Genomic DNA, 18618 nt, shown 5'->3' with positions numbered 1-18618 from the left:
TCGTAGCCCCACTTGTCCTCTGGATACAGTGGTGCGGGCTCTGTAAACAAACGTGGTCTGGCTGAAGCACAGGCAACGCAATCAGATACCTGTTGTTCTTTAGCACCAGCATCGATGCTGAATGGATATCAGCCAATGTTGAAGAAGTTACACTGTTAGCCTGTTTGTCAGCTTAATATAATTAATCAGTAATAAATAACGACGGTGAAAAAGCAACAGGAGACGCTTGTTAAGGGGTCTGAAATAGCAATTTAATAGTCTAAATCAAATTTGGCTTGTTGTATTTTATTAATTAAATATTTCCTTTACAACAATCAAACAGAACACAGTTGGTTACAAAATAAGGACTGCAAATGTCAAGCAAGCAAGCATTAAGTTAGTATATGAATAAAATATGGATGGCAAAAAGCATCAAACCGAAAATGTTCTGGAAGGGAAATAACTATTTAAAGGGGAATTGCCCAAAAAATAAAACAGACAAATGATTATAGGCCTACAGTATATATAAATATTTATAAAAAAAATGCAATGATCTACAGTTCTAATACCAGCATTGTCATAGGTGCATAGAAAACTCACTTCTATTTCTCCATGTGCTTAGAACAGACTAACAGTATAACCAAGTCTCTCACTTGATAAAACACATTTGGGAAATTATTTTGAAGGATCCTGTAAATTAGCTTTAATTTCAGTGGTCACTGGGACATTTAAAAGAAAAAAACCCATTGATGTTAGCAGGATTTATCCCAAAATAAGGGTTAAAAAAAACAAACAAACAAACAAACACACATTTCCCCCTCAGAGTTATACTTCCACTCCAATCTTTGGTTTTGCCAAATCATTCCAGAGATTCCAATTCAGGATTCTTTCAGTGCCATGATGCCCGTCTCTTATACCCCTGGAATTAAGTATCGTTTTATTCTCGTGTGACACAGATGTGTCTAAGTTATTATATGATGTAACTAAATGTTGAAATTAACAGCAGAAGTTTGGAGGCGAAGTTGAAGGCACACAGTCTAGGATATTTACACAACCAAGGCATTTCATATTTACACAAAGAAAATCTATAATATGACAACACTTCTGGAAAGTCTGCATGCAATGCTTCATTTAAAGTAGGGTTTTGGTGCATTGCAGTACTTCATTATTGGATTCTGCATAAAGGACACTTCATTGACATTCCTGTCAATATACATATCAAACTATATTTCAGGACGTCTCAATCCTTTACAACAAGAATTGCAAATAAATTCCCGAAGTCCATATTTTGCAGTTCCTTCTCCGATCCATCAGGTGTCTCCCACCACCTGGAGCGCTGTTAGTAGGAGGCAGCAGCGACTGAAGAGGAGCGGCCAGGCTGGATGTGCTTCAGGTGGCAGGAGTGGCAGAGAAGGTGTCCGTTCAGCGGGTAACAGCGGTGACCTTCCTCATCGTTCAATTCCATCTTACAGTCCTGCACAGCATAAAGCAGGAACATGGCTGAGACATGTCTACTGAGTGAGCTTCAGCAGATAGAACAGTTGACAAAGGGTGTGATTGTTGCTCTGTATTGATCTTGGAAGATTTGACAGCAATAATGGCTCTGGTCAGCAGGGGTTTTCTTTTGTGCTGCAAGATTTCTTGAAAGAAATGTTTCTAACACTAGATTTTGTGTTTTGAACAACCTGAAAGACTTAAAAATAAAAAAATAAAAAAAGCTGAGAAGAAACCATCCAGTAGTTACACAGAGGCACTTCTCACAGCTCAGTGATTATGAGAAAAAAAAAAAAAGAAGCTGTCAATCATGCAAAAGAACAAACAACGGGTACTTGAGAAAATGATCAGATGGTGATGATGAGGTGTTGCATACCTGCTCTGCTCAGCACAGCATAATTACCAAGACTGTAATTAAGATCGGGGATCTACTCATTATAATTTCATTTAATGAGCTATTCAGAAAGCGACTGGCTAAGAGCCACTAAAACACACACATTTTACATTTCGAGGTGTTTTTACTTACCTCACAGTGATAACATTCAACATGATAGTCTTTGTCCATGGATACTACTCGAATGGTTTCATCAGACCCCTGGAAAAAAACAAAAAAACCCAAACAAACCACTGAAGGTAATATCACTAGAAAATGCTCCACTCTCTCCTTCTGTTCAACTTCTCAGTTTGACAAAAGCTTCAAAAGATCGATAAGAAGCCCAGGGACGTCAATGCAAGCCACGAGCTGAATGATCTGTAACTCCTCTGCATCACAACTTTGGAGCTCAAGTGCTTGGCAATCATCTTGGCGAGTGTTGAGACATGACTGCCACTGGTTGCTCCAGTATCAGAGCAGTTTCATTCTATGTTGTGAATGTACTCAATTTATTTCTCCCTCCCGTCAAACGATAACTCAGATGAGCCCTCACATTGTTTTGACCAGCTTGAAACTTGAGCTCTGTGTTTGGGTCTTAAGGATTTATAATCAATCACGTTCTTACTGAATGACAGTCCATGTGTAAAAATAGCTGATCATGCTCTACTCCTACAGTTTCTTAGTCATCTTAGCTTTATGGTTCTTCTCACAGTCTTTGCCCTCCTGTGAACCTGAGCTAATCATTCTCTACAGTAAAGATAAAAACCCGGCACTTTATGATCATATCCTGTACACAGGTTCACATTTCAGCTCCAAATTACATATACTTATCTGGATACTGAGTAATTTTCTCAGCACCTATGTGCTACAACACAGTGGTTACTGTAGGCAAGCTGGACTGAGTGGATCTGAAGTTTAAATAAATATTTCAGATATTGTCCAGTCACCAGAGAAGTAAGGTATTTGAAGCTGCCATAGAGGAGTTCAAATGTCAGCGCTGCTTTTAACCAACAAAGCTGCGTCCTTATGGTGTAGAGATGAAGGTGTTTACTATGAACGGTGCCCAGTTTACTCTGGCTAGTGGCCTTGATCGCATTTTATTTATTCTCTTTACTGTCTGTGCACTTCCAGGCATACAGGTCTCTCATACCATATTATGAATTACATTTTTAATATGAAATTATATTTACTTGGATTTCTACCCAGATTAGTTTTTACCTTATTGAGACAGGCGTTTTTTGTGTCATATTTTATTTGATTGATTTAAGCTGCTTATTATACTGTATGGTTGTCTTTCACTTATTTTTAACTGATGTAACCAAAGAATTTCCCACCCTTTGTATAACTAAAATATATCTTATGTGGGTATAAAAACATGATTTGTGTTGTGCCAGTTTGATATGGTAATTTAAATTAACACCTGCATATATAAAGGGATGAGTAGCCAACTGGACATCTTTTTTTTTAATTTCACTTTTTTGATTTACAAATGAACAAATATGCACAAAAGAGAGGATTGATAATTTATCAGCTAACATTAGCAAACTTAGTAAACAATTTGTTAACGGGAGGAGTGATTTAAAAACGTCCTGCTGCATGTGACAGTTGTTGGTTTAAGTTTACAGAAAGAGCAAAACAGTTTGTGTGTCACAGGCTGTAAACACGTTTGATTCTACTGTGTAGTTGAGCGTTTTTCAAGTGGCCGTTTGTGGAACTAAATGTTCACCACCTATTATTTTTTTTAAACCCAGGACAAAGTATTTTTTGGTGTTTTCTTTTGAGAAAAGCTCAAAATGTTCAAATGCACATTGCTGATGTTACCCAAGTAAAACAGCAGAGAAAACAAGGTGGCGATAGCTTACCTCTGAGGGCAGGATTGGCTGGTTACAGGCAGCACATTTAGGTGCAAGGACCCTGGGAAAGTAAGATGGAAAGAGAAACTTTTAAAGACTTTTTTAAAACTTAACTGAAAAAACAAAAAAACAAAACTGTAACGACTAAGGTAAATGTAGTAACTAAATGAGCTGAATTAAAATGAACTCTATCCAGACTTTAAAGATCACAGTTCATATGCAGTGTCCCTTTACCAGACGTTACACCCCCCCCCCCCCTCCCCCGCCTCCTGATTCAGCTAAGGAAATGCCAGGTCTGCAGATGTGCTGGCTTCACTTCACACACGTGATTCCCCAAATCCAAGAACGAGTAGAAAATTAAAGCGCAAACTGGATTCATTATTTCCACACACGTGGCAGGCACCTGGAAGTCTGAGGAAAAAACAAAGGGTCTCTCAGTGTGGATGGGCATGACTGTGGCCAAAAGTCACATAGCTGTATACACAATAAGGCTTGTCTGATTTAATCAGCGTAGAGAACATTTGGGGGCTGCCAGGCAGAGATCGGCCACGTGCTTGGTTCTGCTGTACATGCTGTCCCAGCAGGAAAAAAAAAACAAAAAAAAAAAACAGCTGGAACTGCAGAGCCGCTGTGGAGAGCGAGCCTTTACAGGTGCTGCACATTCAAATGTGATTGCAGTTTGTCAAAGTGGTTAACAGTTCCCACACATGGATTCATACATAAAACCTTTCAGACCCCTACTTGTATTGCAGATTATGTCCAATAATGGGAAGAGCCATGGCTCTGTGCCACTAGTCACACCTCTAACTGGACAGTGATATTTTCTTTCCTCCCTCCCCCTCTCTCTCTTGCCCCCTGCCAGAATAAACTTCTCATGTGTCTGCCACATGTGGCAGAGGGAAATTTAGTCAACCCGTGCAGGCCTTCTCAACCTGATCCCGCCATAGCAGAGGAAAGTTAAAGGGCTGTGCTAGTGAGTTCAATTGGAACATGAAACCTGGACATGTTTTCCCAGCGTCACTTTAAACTAAATCCACCCCAGACAAATCCAGGTGCTCCTTTAATTACTGTGTAACAAGCGACACTCACCTGTGGTAGTCTTTGACACAGTAGATCCTATTTTCGGTGTCCACAGTGAAGGGCACTCCATCAAGGCTCTCGTTACAGATGACACAGCGGAAACAGCCTGGGTGGTACGACTTCCCGAGGGCCTGCAGGATCTATGGAGAGGAATGAGTAACACGCTTCATGTTTCTTGGTATTTTGAATGGTCATCATATAAAATAAAAAAAAAAGGGAAAAAAAAGAGAGAACATTTTGGTGGGTTAACTGAGTCATCATCACAGCCCAGAATAGTCTAAGACAAATAACTCAGCAAAATACAAGAAGCAAGCTTACCTACCAAACAAATCACAAAGATTGACCCAATTTTAACACATTTTATTTACAGCAAGAAAAACTAAGAAATCTCCTTTACTCAGCCTACTGAGGTGCAGACTCATGCCAACAGAAATACTTTACTTCCTGACTTGTGATGACATCACATCGGGGTGTTTCTAAACCACAAGCCTGTGTGTCTGTGTTTGAGGAGACAGACAAAGACACAGAGCCAATGCTCTTTATTAAGTCATCATCCAGATGTGTGCACTGAATGCTCATTTAGGATGAAGTAACCACGTTTAGTGCCGAGATCACCAGACTCTGACACACAAAAATCACACAGAAGCCCATTCAGCTGACGAGAGGAACCCAACAGTTACCATGTCCATGATCAAGTGTCCGCAGGCGTTGCACTTGTCTGCAGACTGCTGGAAACCAGAATACTACAACAGAGAAAACACAAATATGGTTTATTAACGGATTTTCTCACAATAGAACCCCTCAACAGCTCCACAGTGTTTACCCTAGGCCAAATCCCAGGCCATCTGGGCAGCTGAACTAAAACCATCTCTACAGTTTGTTGCAGTAACATTTGCTTCAGTGACATTTTTTCCGATTTAGTCACAAAGTCAGTACAGTGTAGTTTGTTTTGAGTATATTTAAGTATTTCAAAAATATTATGTAGGAAAATATCAGTGAGAACAGTGCACACGTACAGGCCTGGCAGAATACATATGCATATATCACCACTTCATACAGAGAGCAAAGCCGGAGCAAATTTAACTCAGTATAAATGTTGATTTTAATTGAGAAGCTACGAGCTTTTGGTGGAAGGGCAATTACAGGAGGTTTTACACAGAGAGGGCTCGCGGGGTAAACAGACACAGGGCTGCTGAGAGAGCAAGAATGAATTTGTAAAATACTTTTCACATGAACGCAACATAAACACCAGCTGTAAAACGCAGACAAAAAAATTCATGACAAATTCTAACTTAGGCTTTTAATTGAGTTGAATGCATCCATGATTATGCACAGGGAATGTTCTTTCAATTTTTTGCAAAGTACACGTGGGAATACTCTGATGGTCCAATTGGCCTGACTGCCCTCCAACCCATCAGCAGTAGGAAAGCTGTTTCTCCAGTAACAGACCTCTTTCCAGTCTCATTTTAAGGAAGTTATTCACATTGAATACTGGAAATTCTCTAAACTCTGTCAGAAGGTCATGTCTCTGATTGCCATTTGCATTCAAGTGGAATGAAGCAGTTTTCAATGATCATGGGTTGGATTAAGGAACGATGTACACCCCCCCAAAAAAAAAACCCAACAAAAAAAAAAACTTCTTTGAGCAGCTCCCTTATTTACAAGGGGTCGCCACAGTGGAGGGATATTTGATTTGGCAGACATTCCTATGCCGAACGCCCTTCCTGATGCAACGCTCTTTGGGACACTCGTCTCTTTCTGGTCTTGAACTGGCGATCTTGCACACAAATGGTGGGAACCTGTGATTTCTGGTATTTTAGGCAAATCACAAAGTTATCTGATTTTAGAAATGAGCCATGACAGAAGGATACTGACTGGCATCTAAACTAAATCTAATGCTTTTTTTTTTTTGCATTTTTAAGTCCCAGTGATGGTTATCAGACCATAAAATCCAGTTTAAGAAAACTAAATATTGACTCTTTATCGACTGCTCACCAGGAAGTCTTCTTCACAGAAAACCTTCCCTCCAACATAGTAGAAAGCTTTCCCTCTCAGTCTTCGACCTGCAGAACAGAGAGAACAGTCTATTAGCATCAAAGTTGTCCACAGCTTTGACTAACAAAATCGTCTTATTCCCTCTTACTGAAATACGAACGTTAGGCAGTTTAGAACAGGCTTGAAAAGATAACTTAACGACAGAAAGTTGAACTGTCATACTGGAAAGTCTTACATGAGCCACGAGCTTCATCTCAGAAAATAGTTACACCACGACTAAGGCATTAAGAATGTAGTGATTAATTACAGCTATTCAAAAGGTAATGGGCCGTCTTGCAGTATTCATTACGTCCTGCTGAATTCCAAGCAGATTAATCAAATTCAGGGATTCACAGTGTCTTGGTGTCTTAATATAACACTACTGTGGCACAGATCAGGCAAGGAACACATCTGGATCTAACACGTGCAGATAAAGGGCTCATTAAATCTAATTATTGGACAGGTAAACTGATTAAAGAGTGCCCTGTTGAATGTCATGGACACCATAGGCCAAATCCTCCAATAATGCACTGCTCTTCTTTGTTCCTATCCAATGTCCTTACACATGCTGGGTATGCTTACTTTTTGTCAAAACACACGTACCAAGCCCTTGTGTGCTTCACATAGCTACGCCTGCCCTGGTCCCACAGGAAGAAAGAACATTCCTCGGATTTTGGAAGTGGGGAGATGAGGGAGGGGACAGCAGAGAGGGAGGGGTTCACCTTAGTGAACCGCAGTCTTCTTTATCTCTCAGGCTCCATCCCACAATCTGTTTACTTTTTTTTGTGTAACCAGTCTACTTGTTCCAGGAGACAGATCCACATCCTAACCTATACCAATTAACAAAAACAAAAAGCCTTTTCATGATAGAATAAGTACTGGGGCTTTTTTCTCGGAAAATGATTTCTCATTGCTTCATCTTTCAGCTAATTGTTTGACGATTTAAAGTCATAACTGGACTGTTTGGAAGCAATGAGCTGGAATAAAAAGTAAAATGAGATCTAAACCATGAAACCTCATGATTTCTATTTTTCACTGGGTAGCACATTAACTTCTTCAGGAATTTACAAGTTCATGATCCCATTTTAACTGAGTAAAAATGACCATGCATTACCAAAGTGTCGCCTAGACTACCTAAAGAAGAGCAAAGTCATTCTGATCAGACCAAGGTGGGGAACTGGCCGTGAGTAATTACTGATAGTCCTGGAACTGTGTCCCTAAAGGAAAAAGGGAAGGATGAAGGGGATGAAAGTGAATTATGGACCATTCCTCTTCTTCACATTCTTCTTCTTCTTTTTTTTTTTTTTTTTAAGTGAGTCACAGAGGGAAGGCTTTGCACAAAGATAAGAGCTTAATTAAAGTCAGGAGTCAGCAGTGACGGTTTGAAAAGCACAAGAAACGACGACTACGGCGCTTTCATAAAAATGTAAAACACCTGAGGGACAGAGCCAAAACACAGGGCCGGGTTCTAATTAAGCAAATCTATGAATTCCCTCATGTGATCCCATTCAGAAAATGAGCAACTCCTAATGACCCTGCCATGACTTCCCAATCAAGCCTCAACCTCAACGAATCAGGTCCTCGACTGTGACATGTCAGAGATTGTTCTCACCTTAAAATCATTTCCTGTTCTATGAAATCACTGATGTACTTTTAATTTACAAAGAAAATGAGTATTTTTAAGACTTCTTTGAACTTCGGTTGTTTGGTCAAGACCCTGAAAATGTAGCCTCCAGATGTTAACATACCAGCAAACTGAAGGACCAATAGGATCCTGGCTTGTATCCTCCAGAGCCTGCAGACTGACTTGTATTATGGGCTGATATCGAGAAAGCAGAATCTGTTTATCACTGTTCTTTGCTTCACTGCTGCAGTTCTAGGCTATCATAGTAAAATAAATGTGAAAAACAAACCACAACAACCACAATTTCCTTTTTATTTCCATCAAGATTAACTCTACAGATGCAAGTTTTCCTGAGTGTCTCCAAGCATATAAATTTAAGAAGCTGTTTTTAATTTTTTTTCTTCTGAATTACACTTTTTTCTTTTTTTTTTTTTAAACAGTTCCACAGACCATCTGAGAAGTAAAACTTGGGCTTTTTCTCTCTAACTGAAACTGTGTTTTTACCTTTAAATGTCTGTAAACAGTAAATGATTAAACTAGAAGGAAGACCCCTGCAGCGAAGTGCTGAATCTCAGACGTGGGGGGGGGGGGGGGCAGATTGGTAGACTGAAAGCCTAGAAGGAGGTTCATGGTCATAAAATCTTATGCAACTCAACACATGTAGCAGTTATGCTGACACACACATTTTGGAGACAGGAGAAAAAAAAAAAAAAAAAGGGGCAATGCTTAATACATGAGTACTGAGTAGCTGACTCGATTATGCAGCAAGTATTACATATGCATTTATATTTTTCGTTATGTTCCTGTGTGCTGGCTCTGTATTGCGTGGTAAATGGTCTCCCTGTCTCACACTGTACTCCCAGCTAACACAACAGCGCCTACTGTCCTCCTGGAGCTGGGGCTACAGAGGGCCCCCATGCCTGCATTCCTCCCCAGATGAGATGCTTTCCCCTGGGGCCGCTCGGAGCAAACACAACCCTAATGCCCTCGCTTGTAACAAGCCATGAGAGGTATGTGCTGTGTAAACTTTCTCCCACCACTTCAGGAATCAGCTACACTCTGAGCCACCATGTAAACCCTTAGAGACATGCAGTCCTTTCCGTTAATCGTCTTCATGCCTGAATGAGCGCCGTTGTCACTTCTTACTAGTATAAATGTTACTAGGTACAGCTATATTAGGACTGTGCCCATCTCTCTTACTTACTTTGAAATGCTCAGTTCCTTAAAAACATGATTTGTTATATTTTAACACATTAACAGATAAAATCTTATCTCATGCACTGTTTCTAATTTGCAACTTGCGTTCGTTTTTGATGCATTTTTGGCAGCTCCTTTAAATCCATACTGTTACATACATGTCTGAAGGAACATAAAAATTAATGAGATCCATGTCTGAAATCAGGTCTACAAGATACTGCTAAACCCAGCAATATTATGCATCTCTTATCATAATTCAGCTACACCATTTTCCTCACAAACAAACATGACGGAGGGTAAAGGGAAATAGAGGTGTTAATTACACATTTGAGTGTATAACCAGAAAGGTCAGCAGTGGTACAGAATAATGAGCCTTGGCAGAGATCTCCAGAGTGCCACAAATACCCTGCATACCCATGATCTGATAATTGGGACAGAGATTTTAATGGTTGAAGCCATGAGTGAGGTCATGCTTTAGTGGGGGAAGGAAATTAACATCTAGCTACAGGTCAACCACAAACCATAAGTAATAGGTCGAAAGCGACAAAGTAAACTAAACCCTTTAAATATTATTTAGCACAACGTTGATAGAATCCACAGGATCTATACGTGCGGCCGTTCCTACACTTTTCATTTAAACTCAAAGTTGAAAAACTGCATCTGCCCCCGGTAAGCAATATTTAAAGAAACACACAAACAAATGAGAGATTTAGTTTTTGAAGTCGATGCCAAAGCATCTTTGAACAAATAAACCCTGTAGCCAACCGGTCCAGTGTGAAACAAGCCACTCTTGTTTCCGTCCATGTGCCACAAAGCACACATTCCTCCCAAGTGTGGATGTGGGTTTAAGAGTTGAACTCCTTAAAAACACTCAGAGAGACACTAAGTATTATTCGAAAAGCTAGCTTGTTGAAAGACAGATGAATTAGGCCGGCAAAAAGACTTTTAGTATGCCTTTGTCTGGGCTGAACGAGTGACTGGCACACCCAGAAACCAAACACTAGCAGCAGAGGACAGTAATCCCTAAATAATTGCATGTTTTTGCTTGGGGGCAGTGAATGAGCAAAGAAGAAGGTACCACTTTGATTCAAGAGTAGAGCTTCTTTGGCAGCCTGTTAGTTAGGAGGTGACAGCAGCTTTATGTGTGGAGAAAAGTGTTTAAATGGGAGCAAAAGTGAGAGTATGCGGCACACGGGAGTTTGTGTGTACTTACTACAGGCGCTGCAAGTGAAGCAGTTGTCATGGTAGAGGCTACCCATAGCCTGGCAGGCTTGATTGGCTCCATGCACTGCCTTATTACACTTCACACACGGCCCTGGAACAGAACACAGGCAAGAAGACACACATTTAACCAACATGGCTGTCACGGTTCAGGTAAATTCATGTTACTACAGCACAAGATATTAATTTCAAATATAAAAACAAAAGGTTATTTCATCAGTTTCTGGAGAGAGAGAAGAGAAAACTTCAGGAAGCTGGTTTAGACTGAAAGGGGAAACACATCAGTATTTGCTTATTTGACTTGGCTTGAAGACTTAGAAGTCTATTAATAAAAGAGCTGATAAGAATTAGAGCAGTCCTACTTTTACAACATACACAGTTAATGTGTCCCGATATCAAGACATGGGAGTGTAGCTAATATTCATACACACTCACGTCCAAGTCGTGTTATTTTTTCTCTCTCTCTCTCTCTCTCTCTCTCTCGTTGGGTGAAGATTACTATTTCTGTCCTTTCAACAAGCCTTTCACATGATGGCACGCCAGGAACATTACATAACCTCTCCCTTGACTCTGGACAGCTCCTGAGCAACACAAGGTTACCGTGTGATCAATATGCAACTATTTATACCGAGAGCTGCATGAGGATTGAGAGAATTTCCAGAGAACCCTCCTCTGAGCAGAAACAGTAGGACATGGTATGATAAGGCAAACTGACATATGGACCGCCATCGCTGCTGACTGATGGGCTGCTAAATCAATCAGTGAGATATGACTACCTAATTGTTAAAACAGAAAGGGCGATGACACCGATGGAGGATGAAAGTGAGACCTCAAGTTTCTCTTTTAGTGAGGGGGAAGTTAAGTAAAGGCAGGCATGAGGTTATTTGCGTGTGTTTTTAATAGTAAAACTCCCCAGAGACTAAGAAATGGAGCTCAGCAGAAGAGTGTTACAGCCCAGCCCAGCCCAACCTAACACAGCTCAGCTTCTCCAACACTGACAAAGAAACTTCTGTTTCCATTGTATCCAACACTCATCATATGACTGTGTCCTCCACAAACATGCTGTTACATTTAATAGCGCTCATCAAATGATTCTCAAAACAGACTTCCAGTAATACAGTTGGGCTATATATACATATATATATAATTCAGCTAAACCTCTCCTGATGCCACCACAGAGTGCACATCATCAGGGGCCCCACTGGCTGGAAAGAAGATTTAGAGATGACAGAGGGATATTATTAGAAAGCCAAAGAATGTTGCTCTTATGTAAGCTCTTTGTTTACATGAAAACATGATAAAGCAGTCATACGAAGACTAAAATACCCTATTTGAATAAGTCAAGATCAAATCTCAAGTCTTCTTAAAACAAAAAAAAACAAAAACAAAAACACAAAACCAAAAACAGAAGAAATGGTACAAATACAGCACAGAACACTGTTTTTTCAGGGGGGGGGGGGGGGGGGGGGTTACATTTGATTTGTATGCACTACAAGGGAAAACAGGCTAAAAATGTAGTGTCACTTTAGTTTTCCTGTTTTAAAACTTAAAAAAACAAAACAAACTGTTACTCACTGTTGCAGTTTGTGCTTCACTCACTTTAACATGAGTCACCTACACCTACATTAACTTAGATGAACACATCCACCACATGAACTCTATAAAAGACACACGCATGAATGCAATACAATAATCTGCTCACACACACACACACACACACATCACACCCAGAAGTGACAAGTGACACAGCATACCAACTTCTGCCAGTTACTGTAGCACATATACATACAAGTGCACGCACACAGACAAAACCATGCAGATGTGAGCTTGTGAGGATATCCAGTCACATACTTGATCAAAAATAAAATAAATAAATTAGCCTCCAAAAGGCCTGCCAGAGCAGAAGCCAAGAATCCCTGGGAAGAGTTAAGATGAAGCTTTCCACTCAACAGCCAGATGGGATAAATTAATCCTCCATTTTAACGCAACACTAAAAACTCTCCACTGGATGTGTATGTGAAAGTTAGAGGAAGAGGCCAGGGAGAACTCTGGGATGTTGCTTCTTCTTTCTTGAAAGAACTCCTCCATAAATCTAACTTCCTCTCAAGTTCTTGCAGCCAAGGACAAAGCTGCATCCACAAACCTGTCCCTAAATTTCTCAGACTGTCTGCTCATCCATTCAAGCTGCACCACAGGCACCCCTAAACTCGTCTGGGACACCCCCCGCCCCTCCTCTTTGTATCTCAAGACTTCATTTCTTAAATTCCTCACTCTCTTCCTTCAGAGATTCCTCAGTGTTCCCTTGGTGCAGCCATTGGCAATGAACTCGTTTTCCCAGAACCTCCAACTGCAGTTAATGCCAATCTACGGAGCCCCTCTGATGACATGGTACAAAAAATAAATAAATTGTGGCTACAAAATACTACTTCGTGCCCTCGAAATAGGTATAACGTGCGCACAAAATGCTAATTTGTGGGCACGAATTGGGTATAACGTGGCAACGAATTACGCATTTGTGGCAACGAAATAGATAGCGTGCGCACATCACATTGATACAATTCCTGGACAGCTGCGTAGCATAAGATTAGACTAAACCTATACACCATGGACATAAACAGTATGAATGAGTTTTATTTTAGGCTGGGAATGAGCTACAAATGCATTTTGAAAAGCCTGCAATGCAAGGAACCATTATTACGGAGAGACATTTAAACAGGATATTGAGAGCCCAGTTGCTTTACAGACGCAAGTACGACCTGGACGCCGGGATAGATTTCATTGTCAACCAACTGCAAGGGCCTGGGAAGGATCACGGTTATCGGTCAAGTGTTTCGTGGCCACTAGGGATGGGTACCGGTGTCCGGTGCCATGATGGCACCGGTTCTGACATAAACGGTAGTAACCAGACCGAAAAGCAGCGCACATTTCGGTGCTTTATTTCGGTGCTTTTTTTTCCTGAGCTGTGATACACTTCTAGCCAATCATTTTACGTTTCCGAGGATAGTAGGCGGGGCCAGGTACGTACGTTCTTTTATGCAGAGCTACAGATTAAAAATGTCCAAGGCGAAGCGGTCAAAAGTCTGGCTGTACTTCACATCAAAATATGCAAACTCAGCAGCCTGCAACAAGTGCTTTAAGCTGATACTGTGATACTGTCAAAGGAAGTAACACCAAGAATCCGATTAAACAGCTGGCGACGCATAGCGTTTTTTTTTTTTTAAAGCCAAGAAATGCGCCGTATTTGATGGCAGCAGCAGCCGTTCTTCTCTGCGTTAGTAGCTTAATGTTGTTCGTTGAGTAGGCTAACCACGTTATTACATTAATGCAGGTAAGGTGAACTAGCAAACATCATCATAGCTACATGCTGCTGTCTTCTTGTTTGATGGCAGATACTCCCTTCACCCTGGCTAAAAAGACCAAAGAAAAAGTGGAAAACAGTTAAACATGAGAGGTTTTTGGACAAAGTTTGTATTTTTTTTCCATTGTTTAAGCACTGCTTCCAGCCAAGAGTGATACCATATATGCCCCATAGCTGCAGAAAAGGCTAACATTGTTATCTTTTTACAAAAAACCAGCTGAATATGAGAGGTTTTTGGACCAATTTTGTGTTCTCCATTCTTTAAGCACCGGTTTGAGCACCGGCACCGTTTCAAAAGTACCGATTTGGCACCGGTATCAGATAAAACCTAAACAATACCCATCCCTAGTGGCCACAAATAAGTATTTCATGGGCATGTTATACCCATTTCGTGGGCACGAAGTAGTATTTTGTGTCCACAATTTATTTATTTTTTGGACCATGTCATCAGAGGGGCTCCGTACCAATCAGCACAGTATGCAAACAACATAGCCCAATATATGCAGGCATATATCAGTAACTTAATATTCAAGCACTACTACAAACGATTTACAAATTAAAATATTAAAAGAGCTCAAAAGTAGGATTTTTCAGGAGAAACTTAAGCATGTAAAAAATAGCCTACACTAGTTTTTACCCCCCACCTCTGGTATAAAGTGATGACTCAGAGGATGAGCCATGGTCTGGTGGGAAACTCCATATAGGAACTGTGTGGGCTATGTAGGACAGTGTGTGAGAAAATAAAGGCATATATAGCATCATTTTGAAATCTTCAACCCCGGCCTGTTGCACACTGTGCTCTCCCACACATCCACATTGCGTTGGCTATTTGTGCACCTCATCAGTGACTGTGGCGTATGCCAGAGGATCTTTCCTTACACACCAATATAAGCACGTTTGGGAGGGGGGAGTGAGGTAGAAGAAGGCGAATTACATCTGTGACATTCCAGCAGGAAATTCCTCCAGCGAGGATTCATGGGTGGGCTACATGTGCATGTGTCGGGGTCTCCTGCTCTCTCTTCCTTCCCACCATGTTTCTCTCTCGAATCCTATTTTCAAAGATGACTTTGGCTTTGAACACCTGAGGATCTGCATCTGTGATTACAGCCTATCAGCTGATCTCAAAGGCAAGCATCTGTTTTTGTATTTTGTTTCTCTCCCCAGCATGTTTTGCGTATTCATTTTTTGATAGCACCTGCAGTCTGGAGAGAGCAGCTTCAGTGCTACATGCACCAACAGGAGGAATGAAAACCAGAATATGCAGGGTTTTTCCCCCCCAAACTCAACAAGTTGAGAGCAGCGGCTTGTTTGTTCTTCATATGACCCCAAATTCTAACATTTACAGTCACATTGATCAACTTAAACCAAAGCAATCACATAAACTCCTTGGTTTGTCTTTTTGTTAAATTGTTAGCAGTAATTACTCAAATGTTGACAGATTTATATAAAAATTCTCCAGAGATGGAGCTGGAAAGCTGGGAATTTCTTTTAAGTGCTCCTTGCGATATAACGAGGTCAAACACTTTATGCCAAATATTCCCAAGTTTATATCAAACTGAATGGGAGACATTGTAGTTTTCCATGTGCTTGAGCTTGGTGCATGCACAAACCTGACAACGTGCTTACAGAAAGTGCAATCTTAAAAAAAGGGTGCAAGCACAGGTCTCTGTCAGTGACATCATTCTAGTGTCAATCAAACAAACTGGATGAGGGAGGAGCATCAATACAATTACAAACTTAATGCCCCACAGATCCAAAGTGATAAAGCTCTAAGTACAGAGTTAAGGGCCTCAATAGTAATCAATTACCTCCCTGAGATGAGATAAGAGGGTAACAGTCTTCTTTCTGGCCTCTGACATTCTTTTACTGCCAAAGGGTTTGTTGTGGGTAGGCAATTAAGCAATTACATGAGACATGACAAATTAGAAAATTATTCCGTCTGGATTCCAGAGCGGAAAAGGGGGAAAGGACCACCACGGCATCGGTCGACGTGCAGTTTCACAGACAAAAAAAAAAAAAAAAAAAAAAGTGTTGGCATGTATTCATGTCACCAAAAAAAGAAACACACAAGATGCACGTCTGCAACAGAAACCCACAACAGAAGGATTACAAAAGCTGACAAAGGGTACACGTGTCAATGAATGAAGCAAGTGACCAACTTGCCTCATTCACTGGCACATGTACCCTTTGTTGTTCTTCTGCTCTGGGTTTCACATGTCTCATGGTGGTTTATGTTTTGGACTGTGGTTTGGTGGTTCAGTTGCCCAACTGGCAGAAATCCCCTTGTTAATACTTGCAATCTGAATTCTTACCAAAGTAGTCAGCCTTTGGCTGGGCATCCATCTCTTTTTCCAGTCGCTTAGTGAGGGCTTCTAATTTTATTTCAGCTGCTGAAGGACTTTGTTCAGGTGGATGTGTCAGGACGGAATGACAGGGTAGCTGGACAGGCTTAGAGGAGCCCGGGACTTCAGCTTCAGCACTGTTGGTCTGTCCACAGGCAGGCATTTGGCTCTGACCTTGACCCTGAATGATGCTTTTGGAGACACTGCTTGGGTTTACAGCAGAAGATGTCACCCGGGCTTTGGGCTGAGGCGTTTCAGAAGTTGTAGAAAGGACAGAGGAGGCTGCCACGGGACCATTATGGCTGGCAGATGGTTTAGAAATTGGCGGTGGCGTGTAATGGGACGCAGGCTTGGTGGAGGGCTGCTGCACATGCAATTCAGCTCCTCCTGTGAAGGCACTCAGAGGCAGGATAGGCGCCAGGTCTGGTTTTGCTGAGCCAGAGGGCTCTCCGACCCACCCTTTAACTGGCCCAGCAGGAGATGGTGGACTTCTATTGACAGGTGAAGAAATGGCCTGATTCTGCTGGGATAGAAGACTGTTGAAGGTAGAAGGTGCCTGGGATAGGTGCTGGGATGCACTGCTGCTCCCAGACTCAGACAAAGATGGGGCAGGCTGGCTGTCTCTGGATGGGGCCCAAGCAGGCGGCTGGCTCACTGGGTGACGCGCATGAGAAGGGTTTCCAGAGCTAGGCGGGGAAGGGGTGGTATGCTGGTATGAATGGGGCTCCAAGCGCTCCTTACTGTCGTAATTGTTTCCGTACTCGTAAGTCCTGCTGGTAGGAAGTTCAGACTGGATACCCGTGTGGTGTCTCTGGCCGTCAAACTGTGCGTACTGACTCCCAGCAGCGGTGCTCGGCACAGGGCCAGATAGTAGTGGGGGCTTCGCAGCAGCTTCACTCGGCTGTCTGTAACTGTTGATGGGCGGTCTGTCTTTGGTGTAATGTATGCTGCTGTGACCTCCGTTCATTTTAATGGCCTCGTTGTTTCTGGCTATCTCCTCCTGGTGTTTCTGCATGTGTATTTTAGTCATTTTAGAGGCAAAAACTCTCCTCGTCTCTTCAAAGTCGGGGTTATTTCCCGCATCCCTCCTCATTCGAAACAAGCCATCTCTGGATGCTTCATACATGTTTAGGTCCTCGATAAACTTGCTCGCCTCGAGCCCTAAATCCTCGTATTTATCCATTTTTAAAAATGCGTATCGGCTCTGCTTCAGTAAAGTTGCAAGTAGTTGTATCTAGCCTAGCTTAAACACAAATATCCGCAAACTTTACAGTCAGTAGTCCAACAGCTCGCAGTCTTGAGAGAAGAAAATAAACTTTCCCCCTCCCGCCTGATATTTCCGACCTTTTCCCCGTCCTTTAAACAGTTCGAGCTCCACGTCCTCCTCGGTGAAACTGTCCGTCCGTGAAGCTCAGCTCTGCCCCAAAGAAGCCGCCGTCCGTCTGGTTATAAATGTGAGCCGATACCCCCGGACGACCCCACAAACCGCCCTCTCCTCCTCCTCCTCTTGCTGTTGCTGCTTTACAGCTTCATTCAAAAACTTTGTCTTTCGCACCTCTGAAAGAAAAACTACTAGAAAGCAGTCAAAAACAGAGAAGTTAACCCAAACCGCTGGGTCACCGAGCCGTACGTGGCCGCCGGGTCGACAGTTGGAACTTAACGACGGAGCAGTTTGTTCCTTTAAAGGCACAGCGCTCAAATCAAGTAGGACAAGTAAGATAAGAGCTTTCCCACACACCAGCCATTAATCAGCGTTATTTATGTAACCAGATACCATATATCTGGTTTTAAAATAGCTCAGCTCGCAGGCATCCATTCTGTTAACTGTTCCATACATCATGTGTTATCTTTAAAAATATCACCGAGTTGACTCAATTCCCGTTCTTCTTCGAGGAAAAAGAAGAAAAAAAACCATTCCACTTCCCTAACCTATACTAATCTTTATTTTCATTGTTTTATTGTTCTTAAACTGGACATTTTTTAAAAATTTATTTTTTACATTTTATACCGTTATTAATAACTTCACATTTCCATGGAAGGACGTGTGTTATTGTTGCCTTTAT

The 18618-nt window shown here is 41.6% G+C and overlaps 1 protein-coding gene across 1 annotated transcript; it reads right to left on the bottom strand.

The window, feature by feature from the left end:
• Positions 1–226: 226 nt before the first annotated feature.
• Positions 227–18545, bottom strand: limd1a (LIM domains containing 1a). Its single transcript, XM_082553151.1, has 8 exons — positions 16526–18545; positions 10848–10949; positions 6775–6842; positions 5460–5522; positions 4789–4919; positions 3709–3760; positions 2000–2068; positions 227–1453 (listed from the first exon to the last, which is right to left on the bottom strand). The coding sequence occupies exons 1-8, from the start codon at positions 17736–17738 to the stop codon at positions 1319–1321; spliced, it is 1833 nt and encodes a 610-aa protein (XP_082409277.1). The 5' UTR covers positions 17739–18545; the 3' UTR covers positions 227–1318.
• Between the last annotated feature and the right edge of the window lie 73 nt (positions 18546–18618).

This window comes from Aulonocara stuartgranti, assembly GCF_965226115.1.
Source record: "Aulonocara stuartgranti genome assembly, chromosome: 11".
NCBI lineage: Eukaryota > Metazoa > Chordata > Actinopteri > Cichliformes > Cichlidae > Aulonocara > Aulonocara stuartgranti.
The sequence above is the reverse complement of the archived record's forward strand: the minus strand, read 5'-3'. Positions and strand labels throughout refer to the sequence as shown.

Coding starts and splice junctions, on each gene's coding strand:
- limd1a (XM_082553151.1), bottom strand. CDS start 17,738: ATGGATAAATACGAGGATTTAGGGCTCGAGGCGAGCAAGTTTATCGAG. Junction 4,920..5,459: donor GACACTTGATCATGGACATG/GTAACTGTTGGG, acceptor TCCTCTCCATAG/ATCCTGCAGGCCCTCGGGAA. Junction 1,454..1,999: donor TTGAATGTTATCACTGTGAG/GTAAGTAAAAAC, acceptor TATGCTGTGCAG/GACTGTAAGATGGAATTGAA.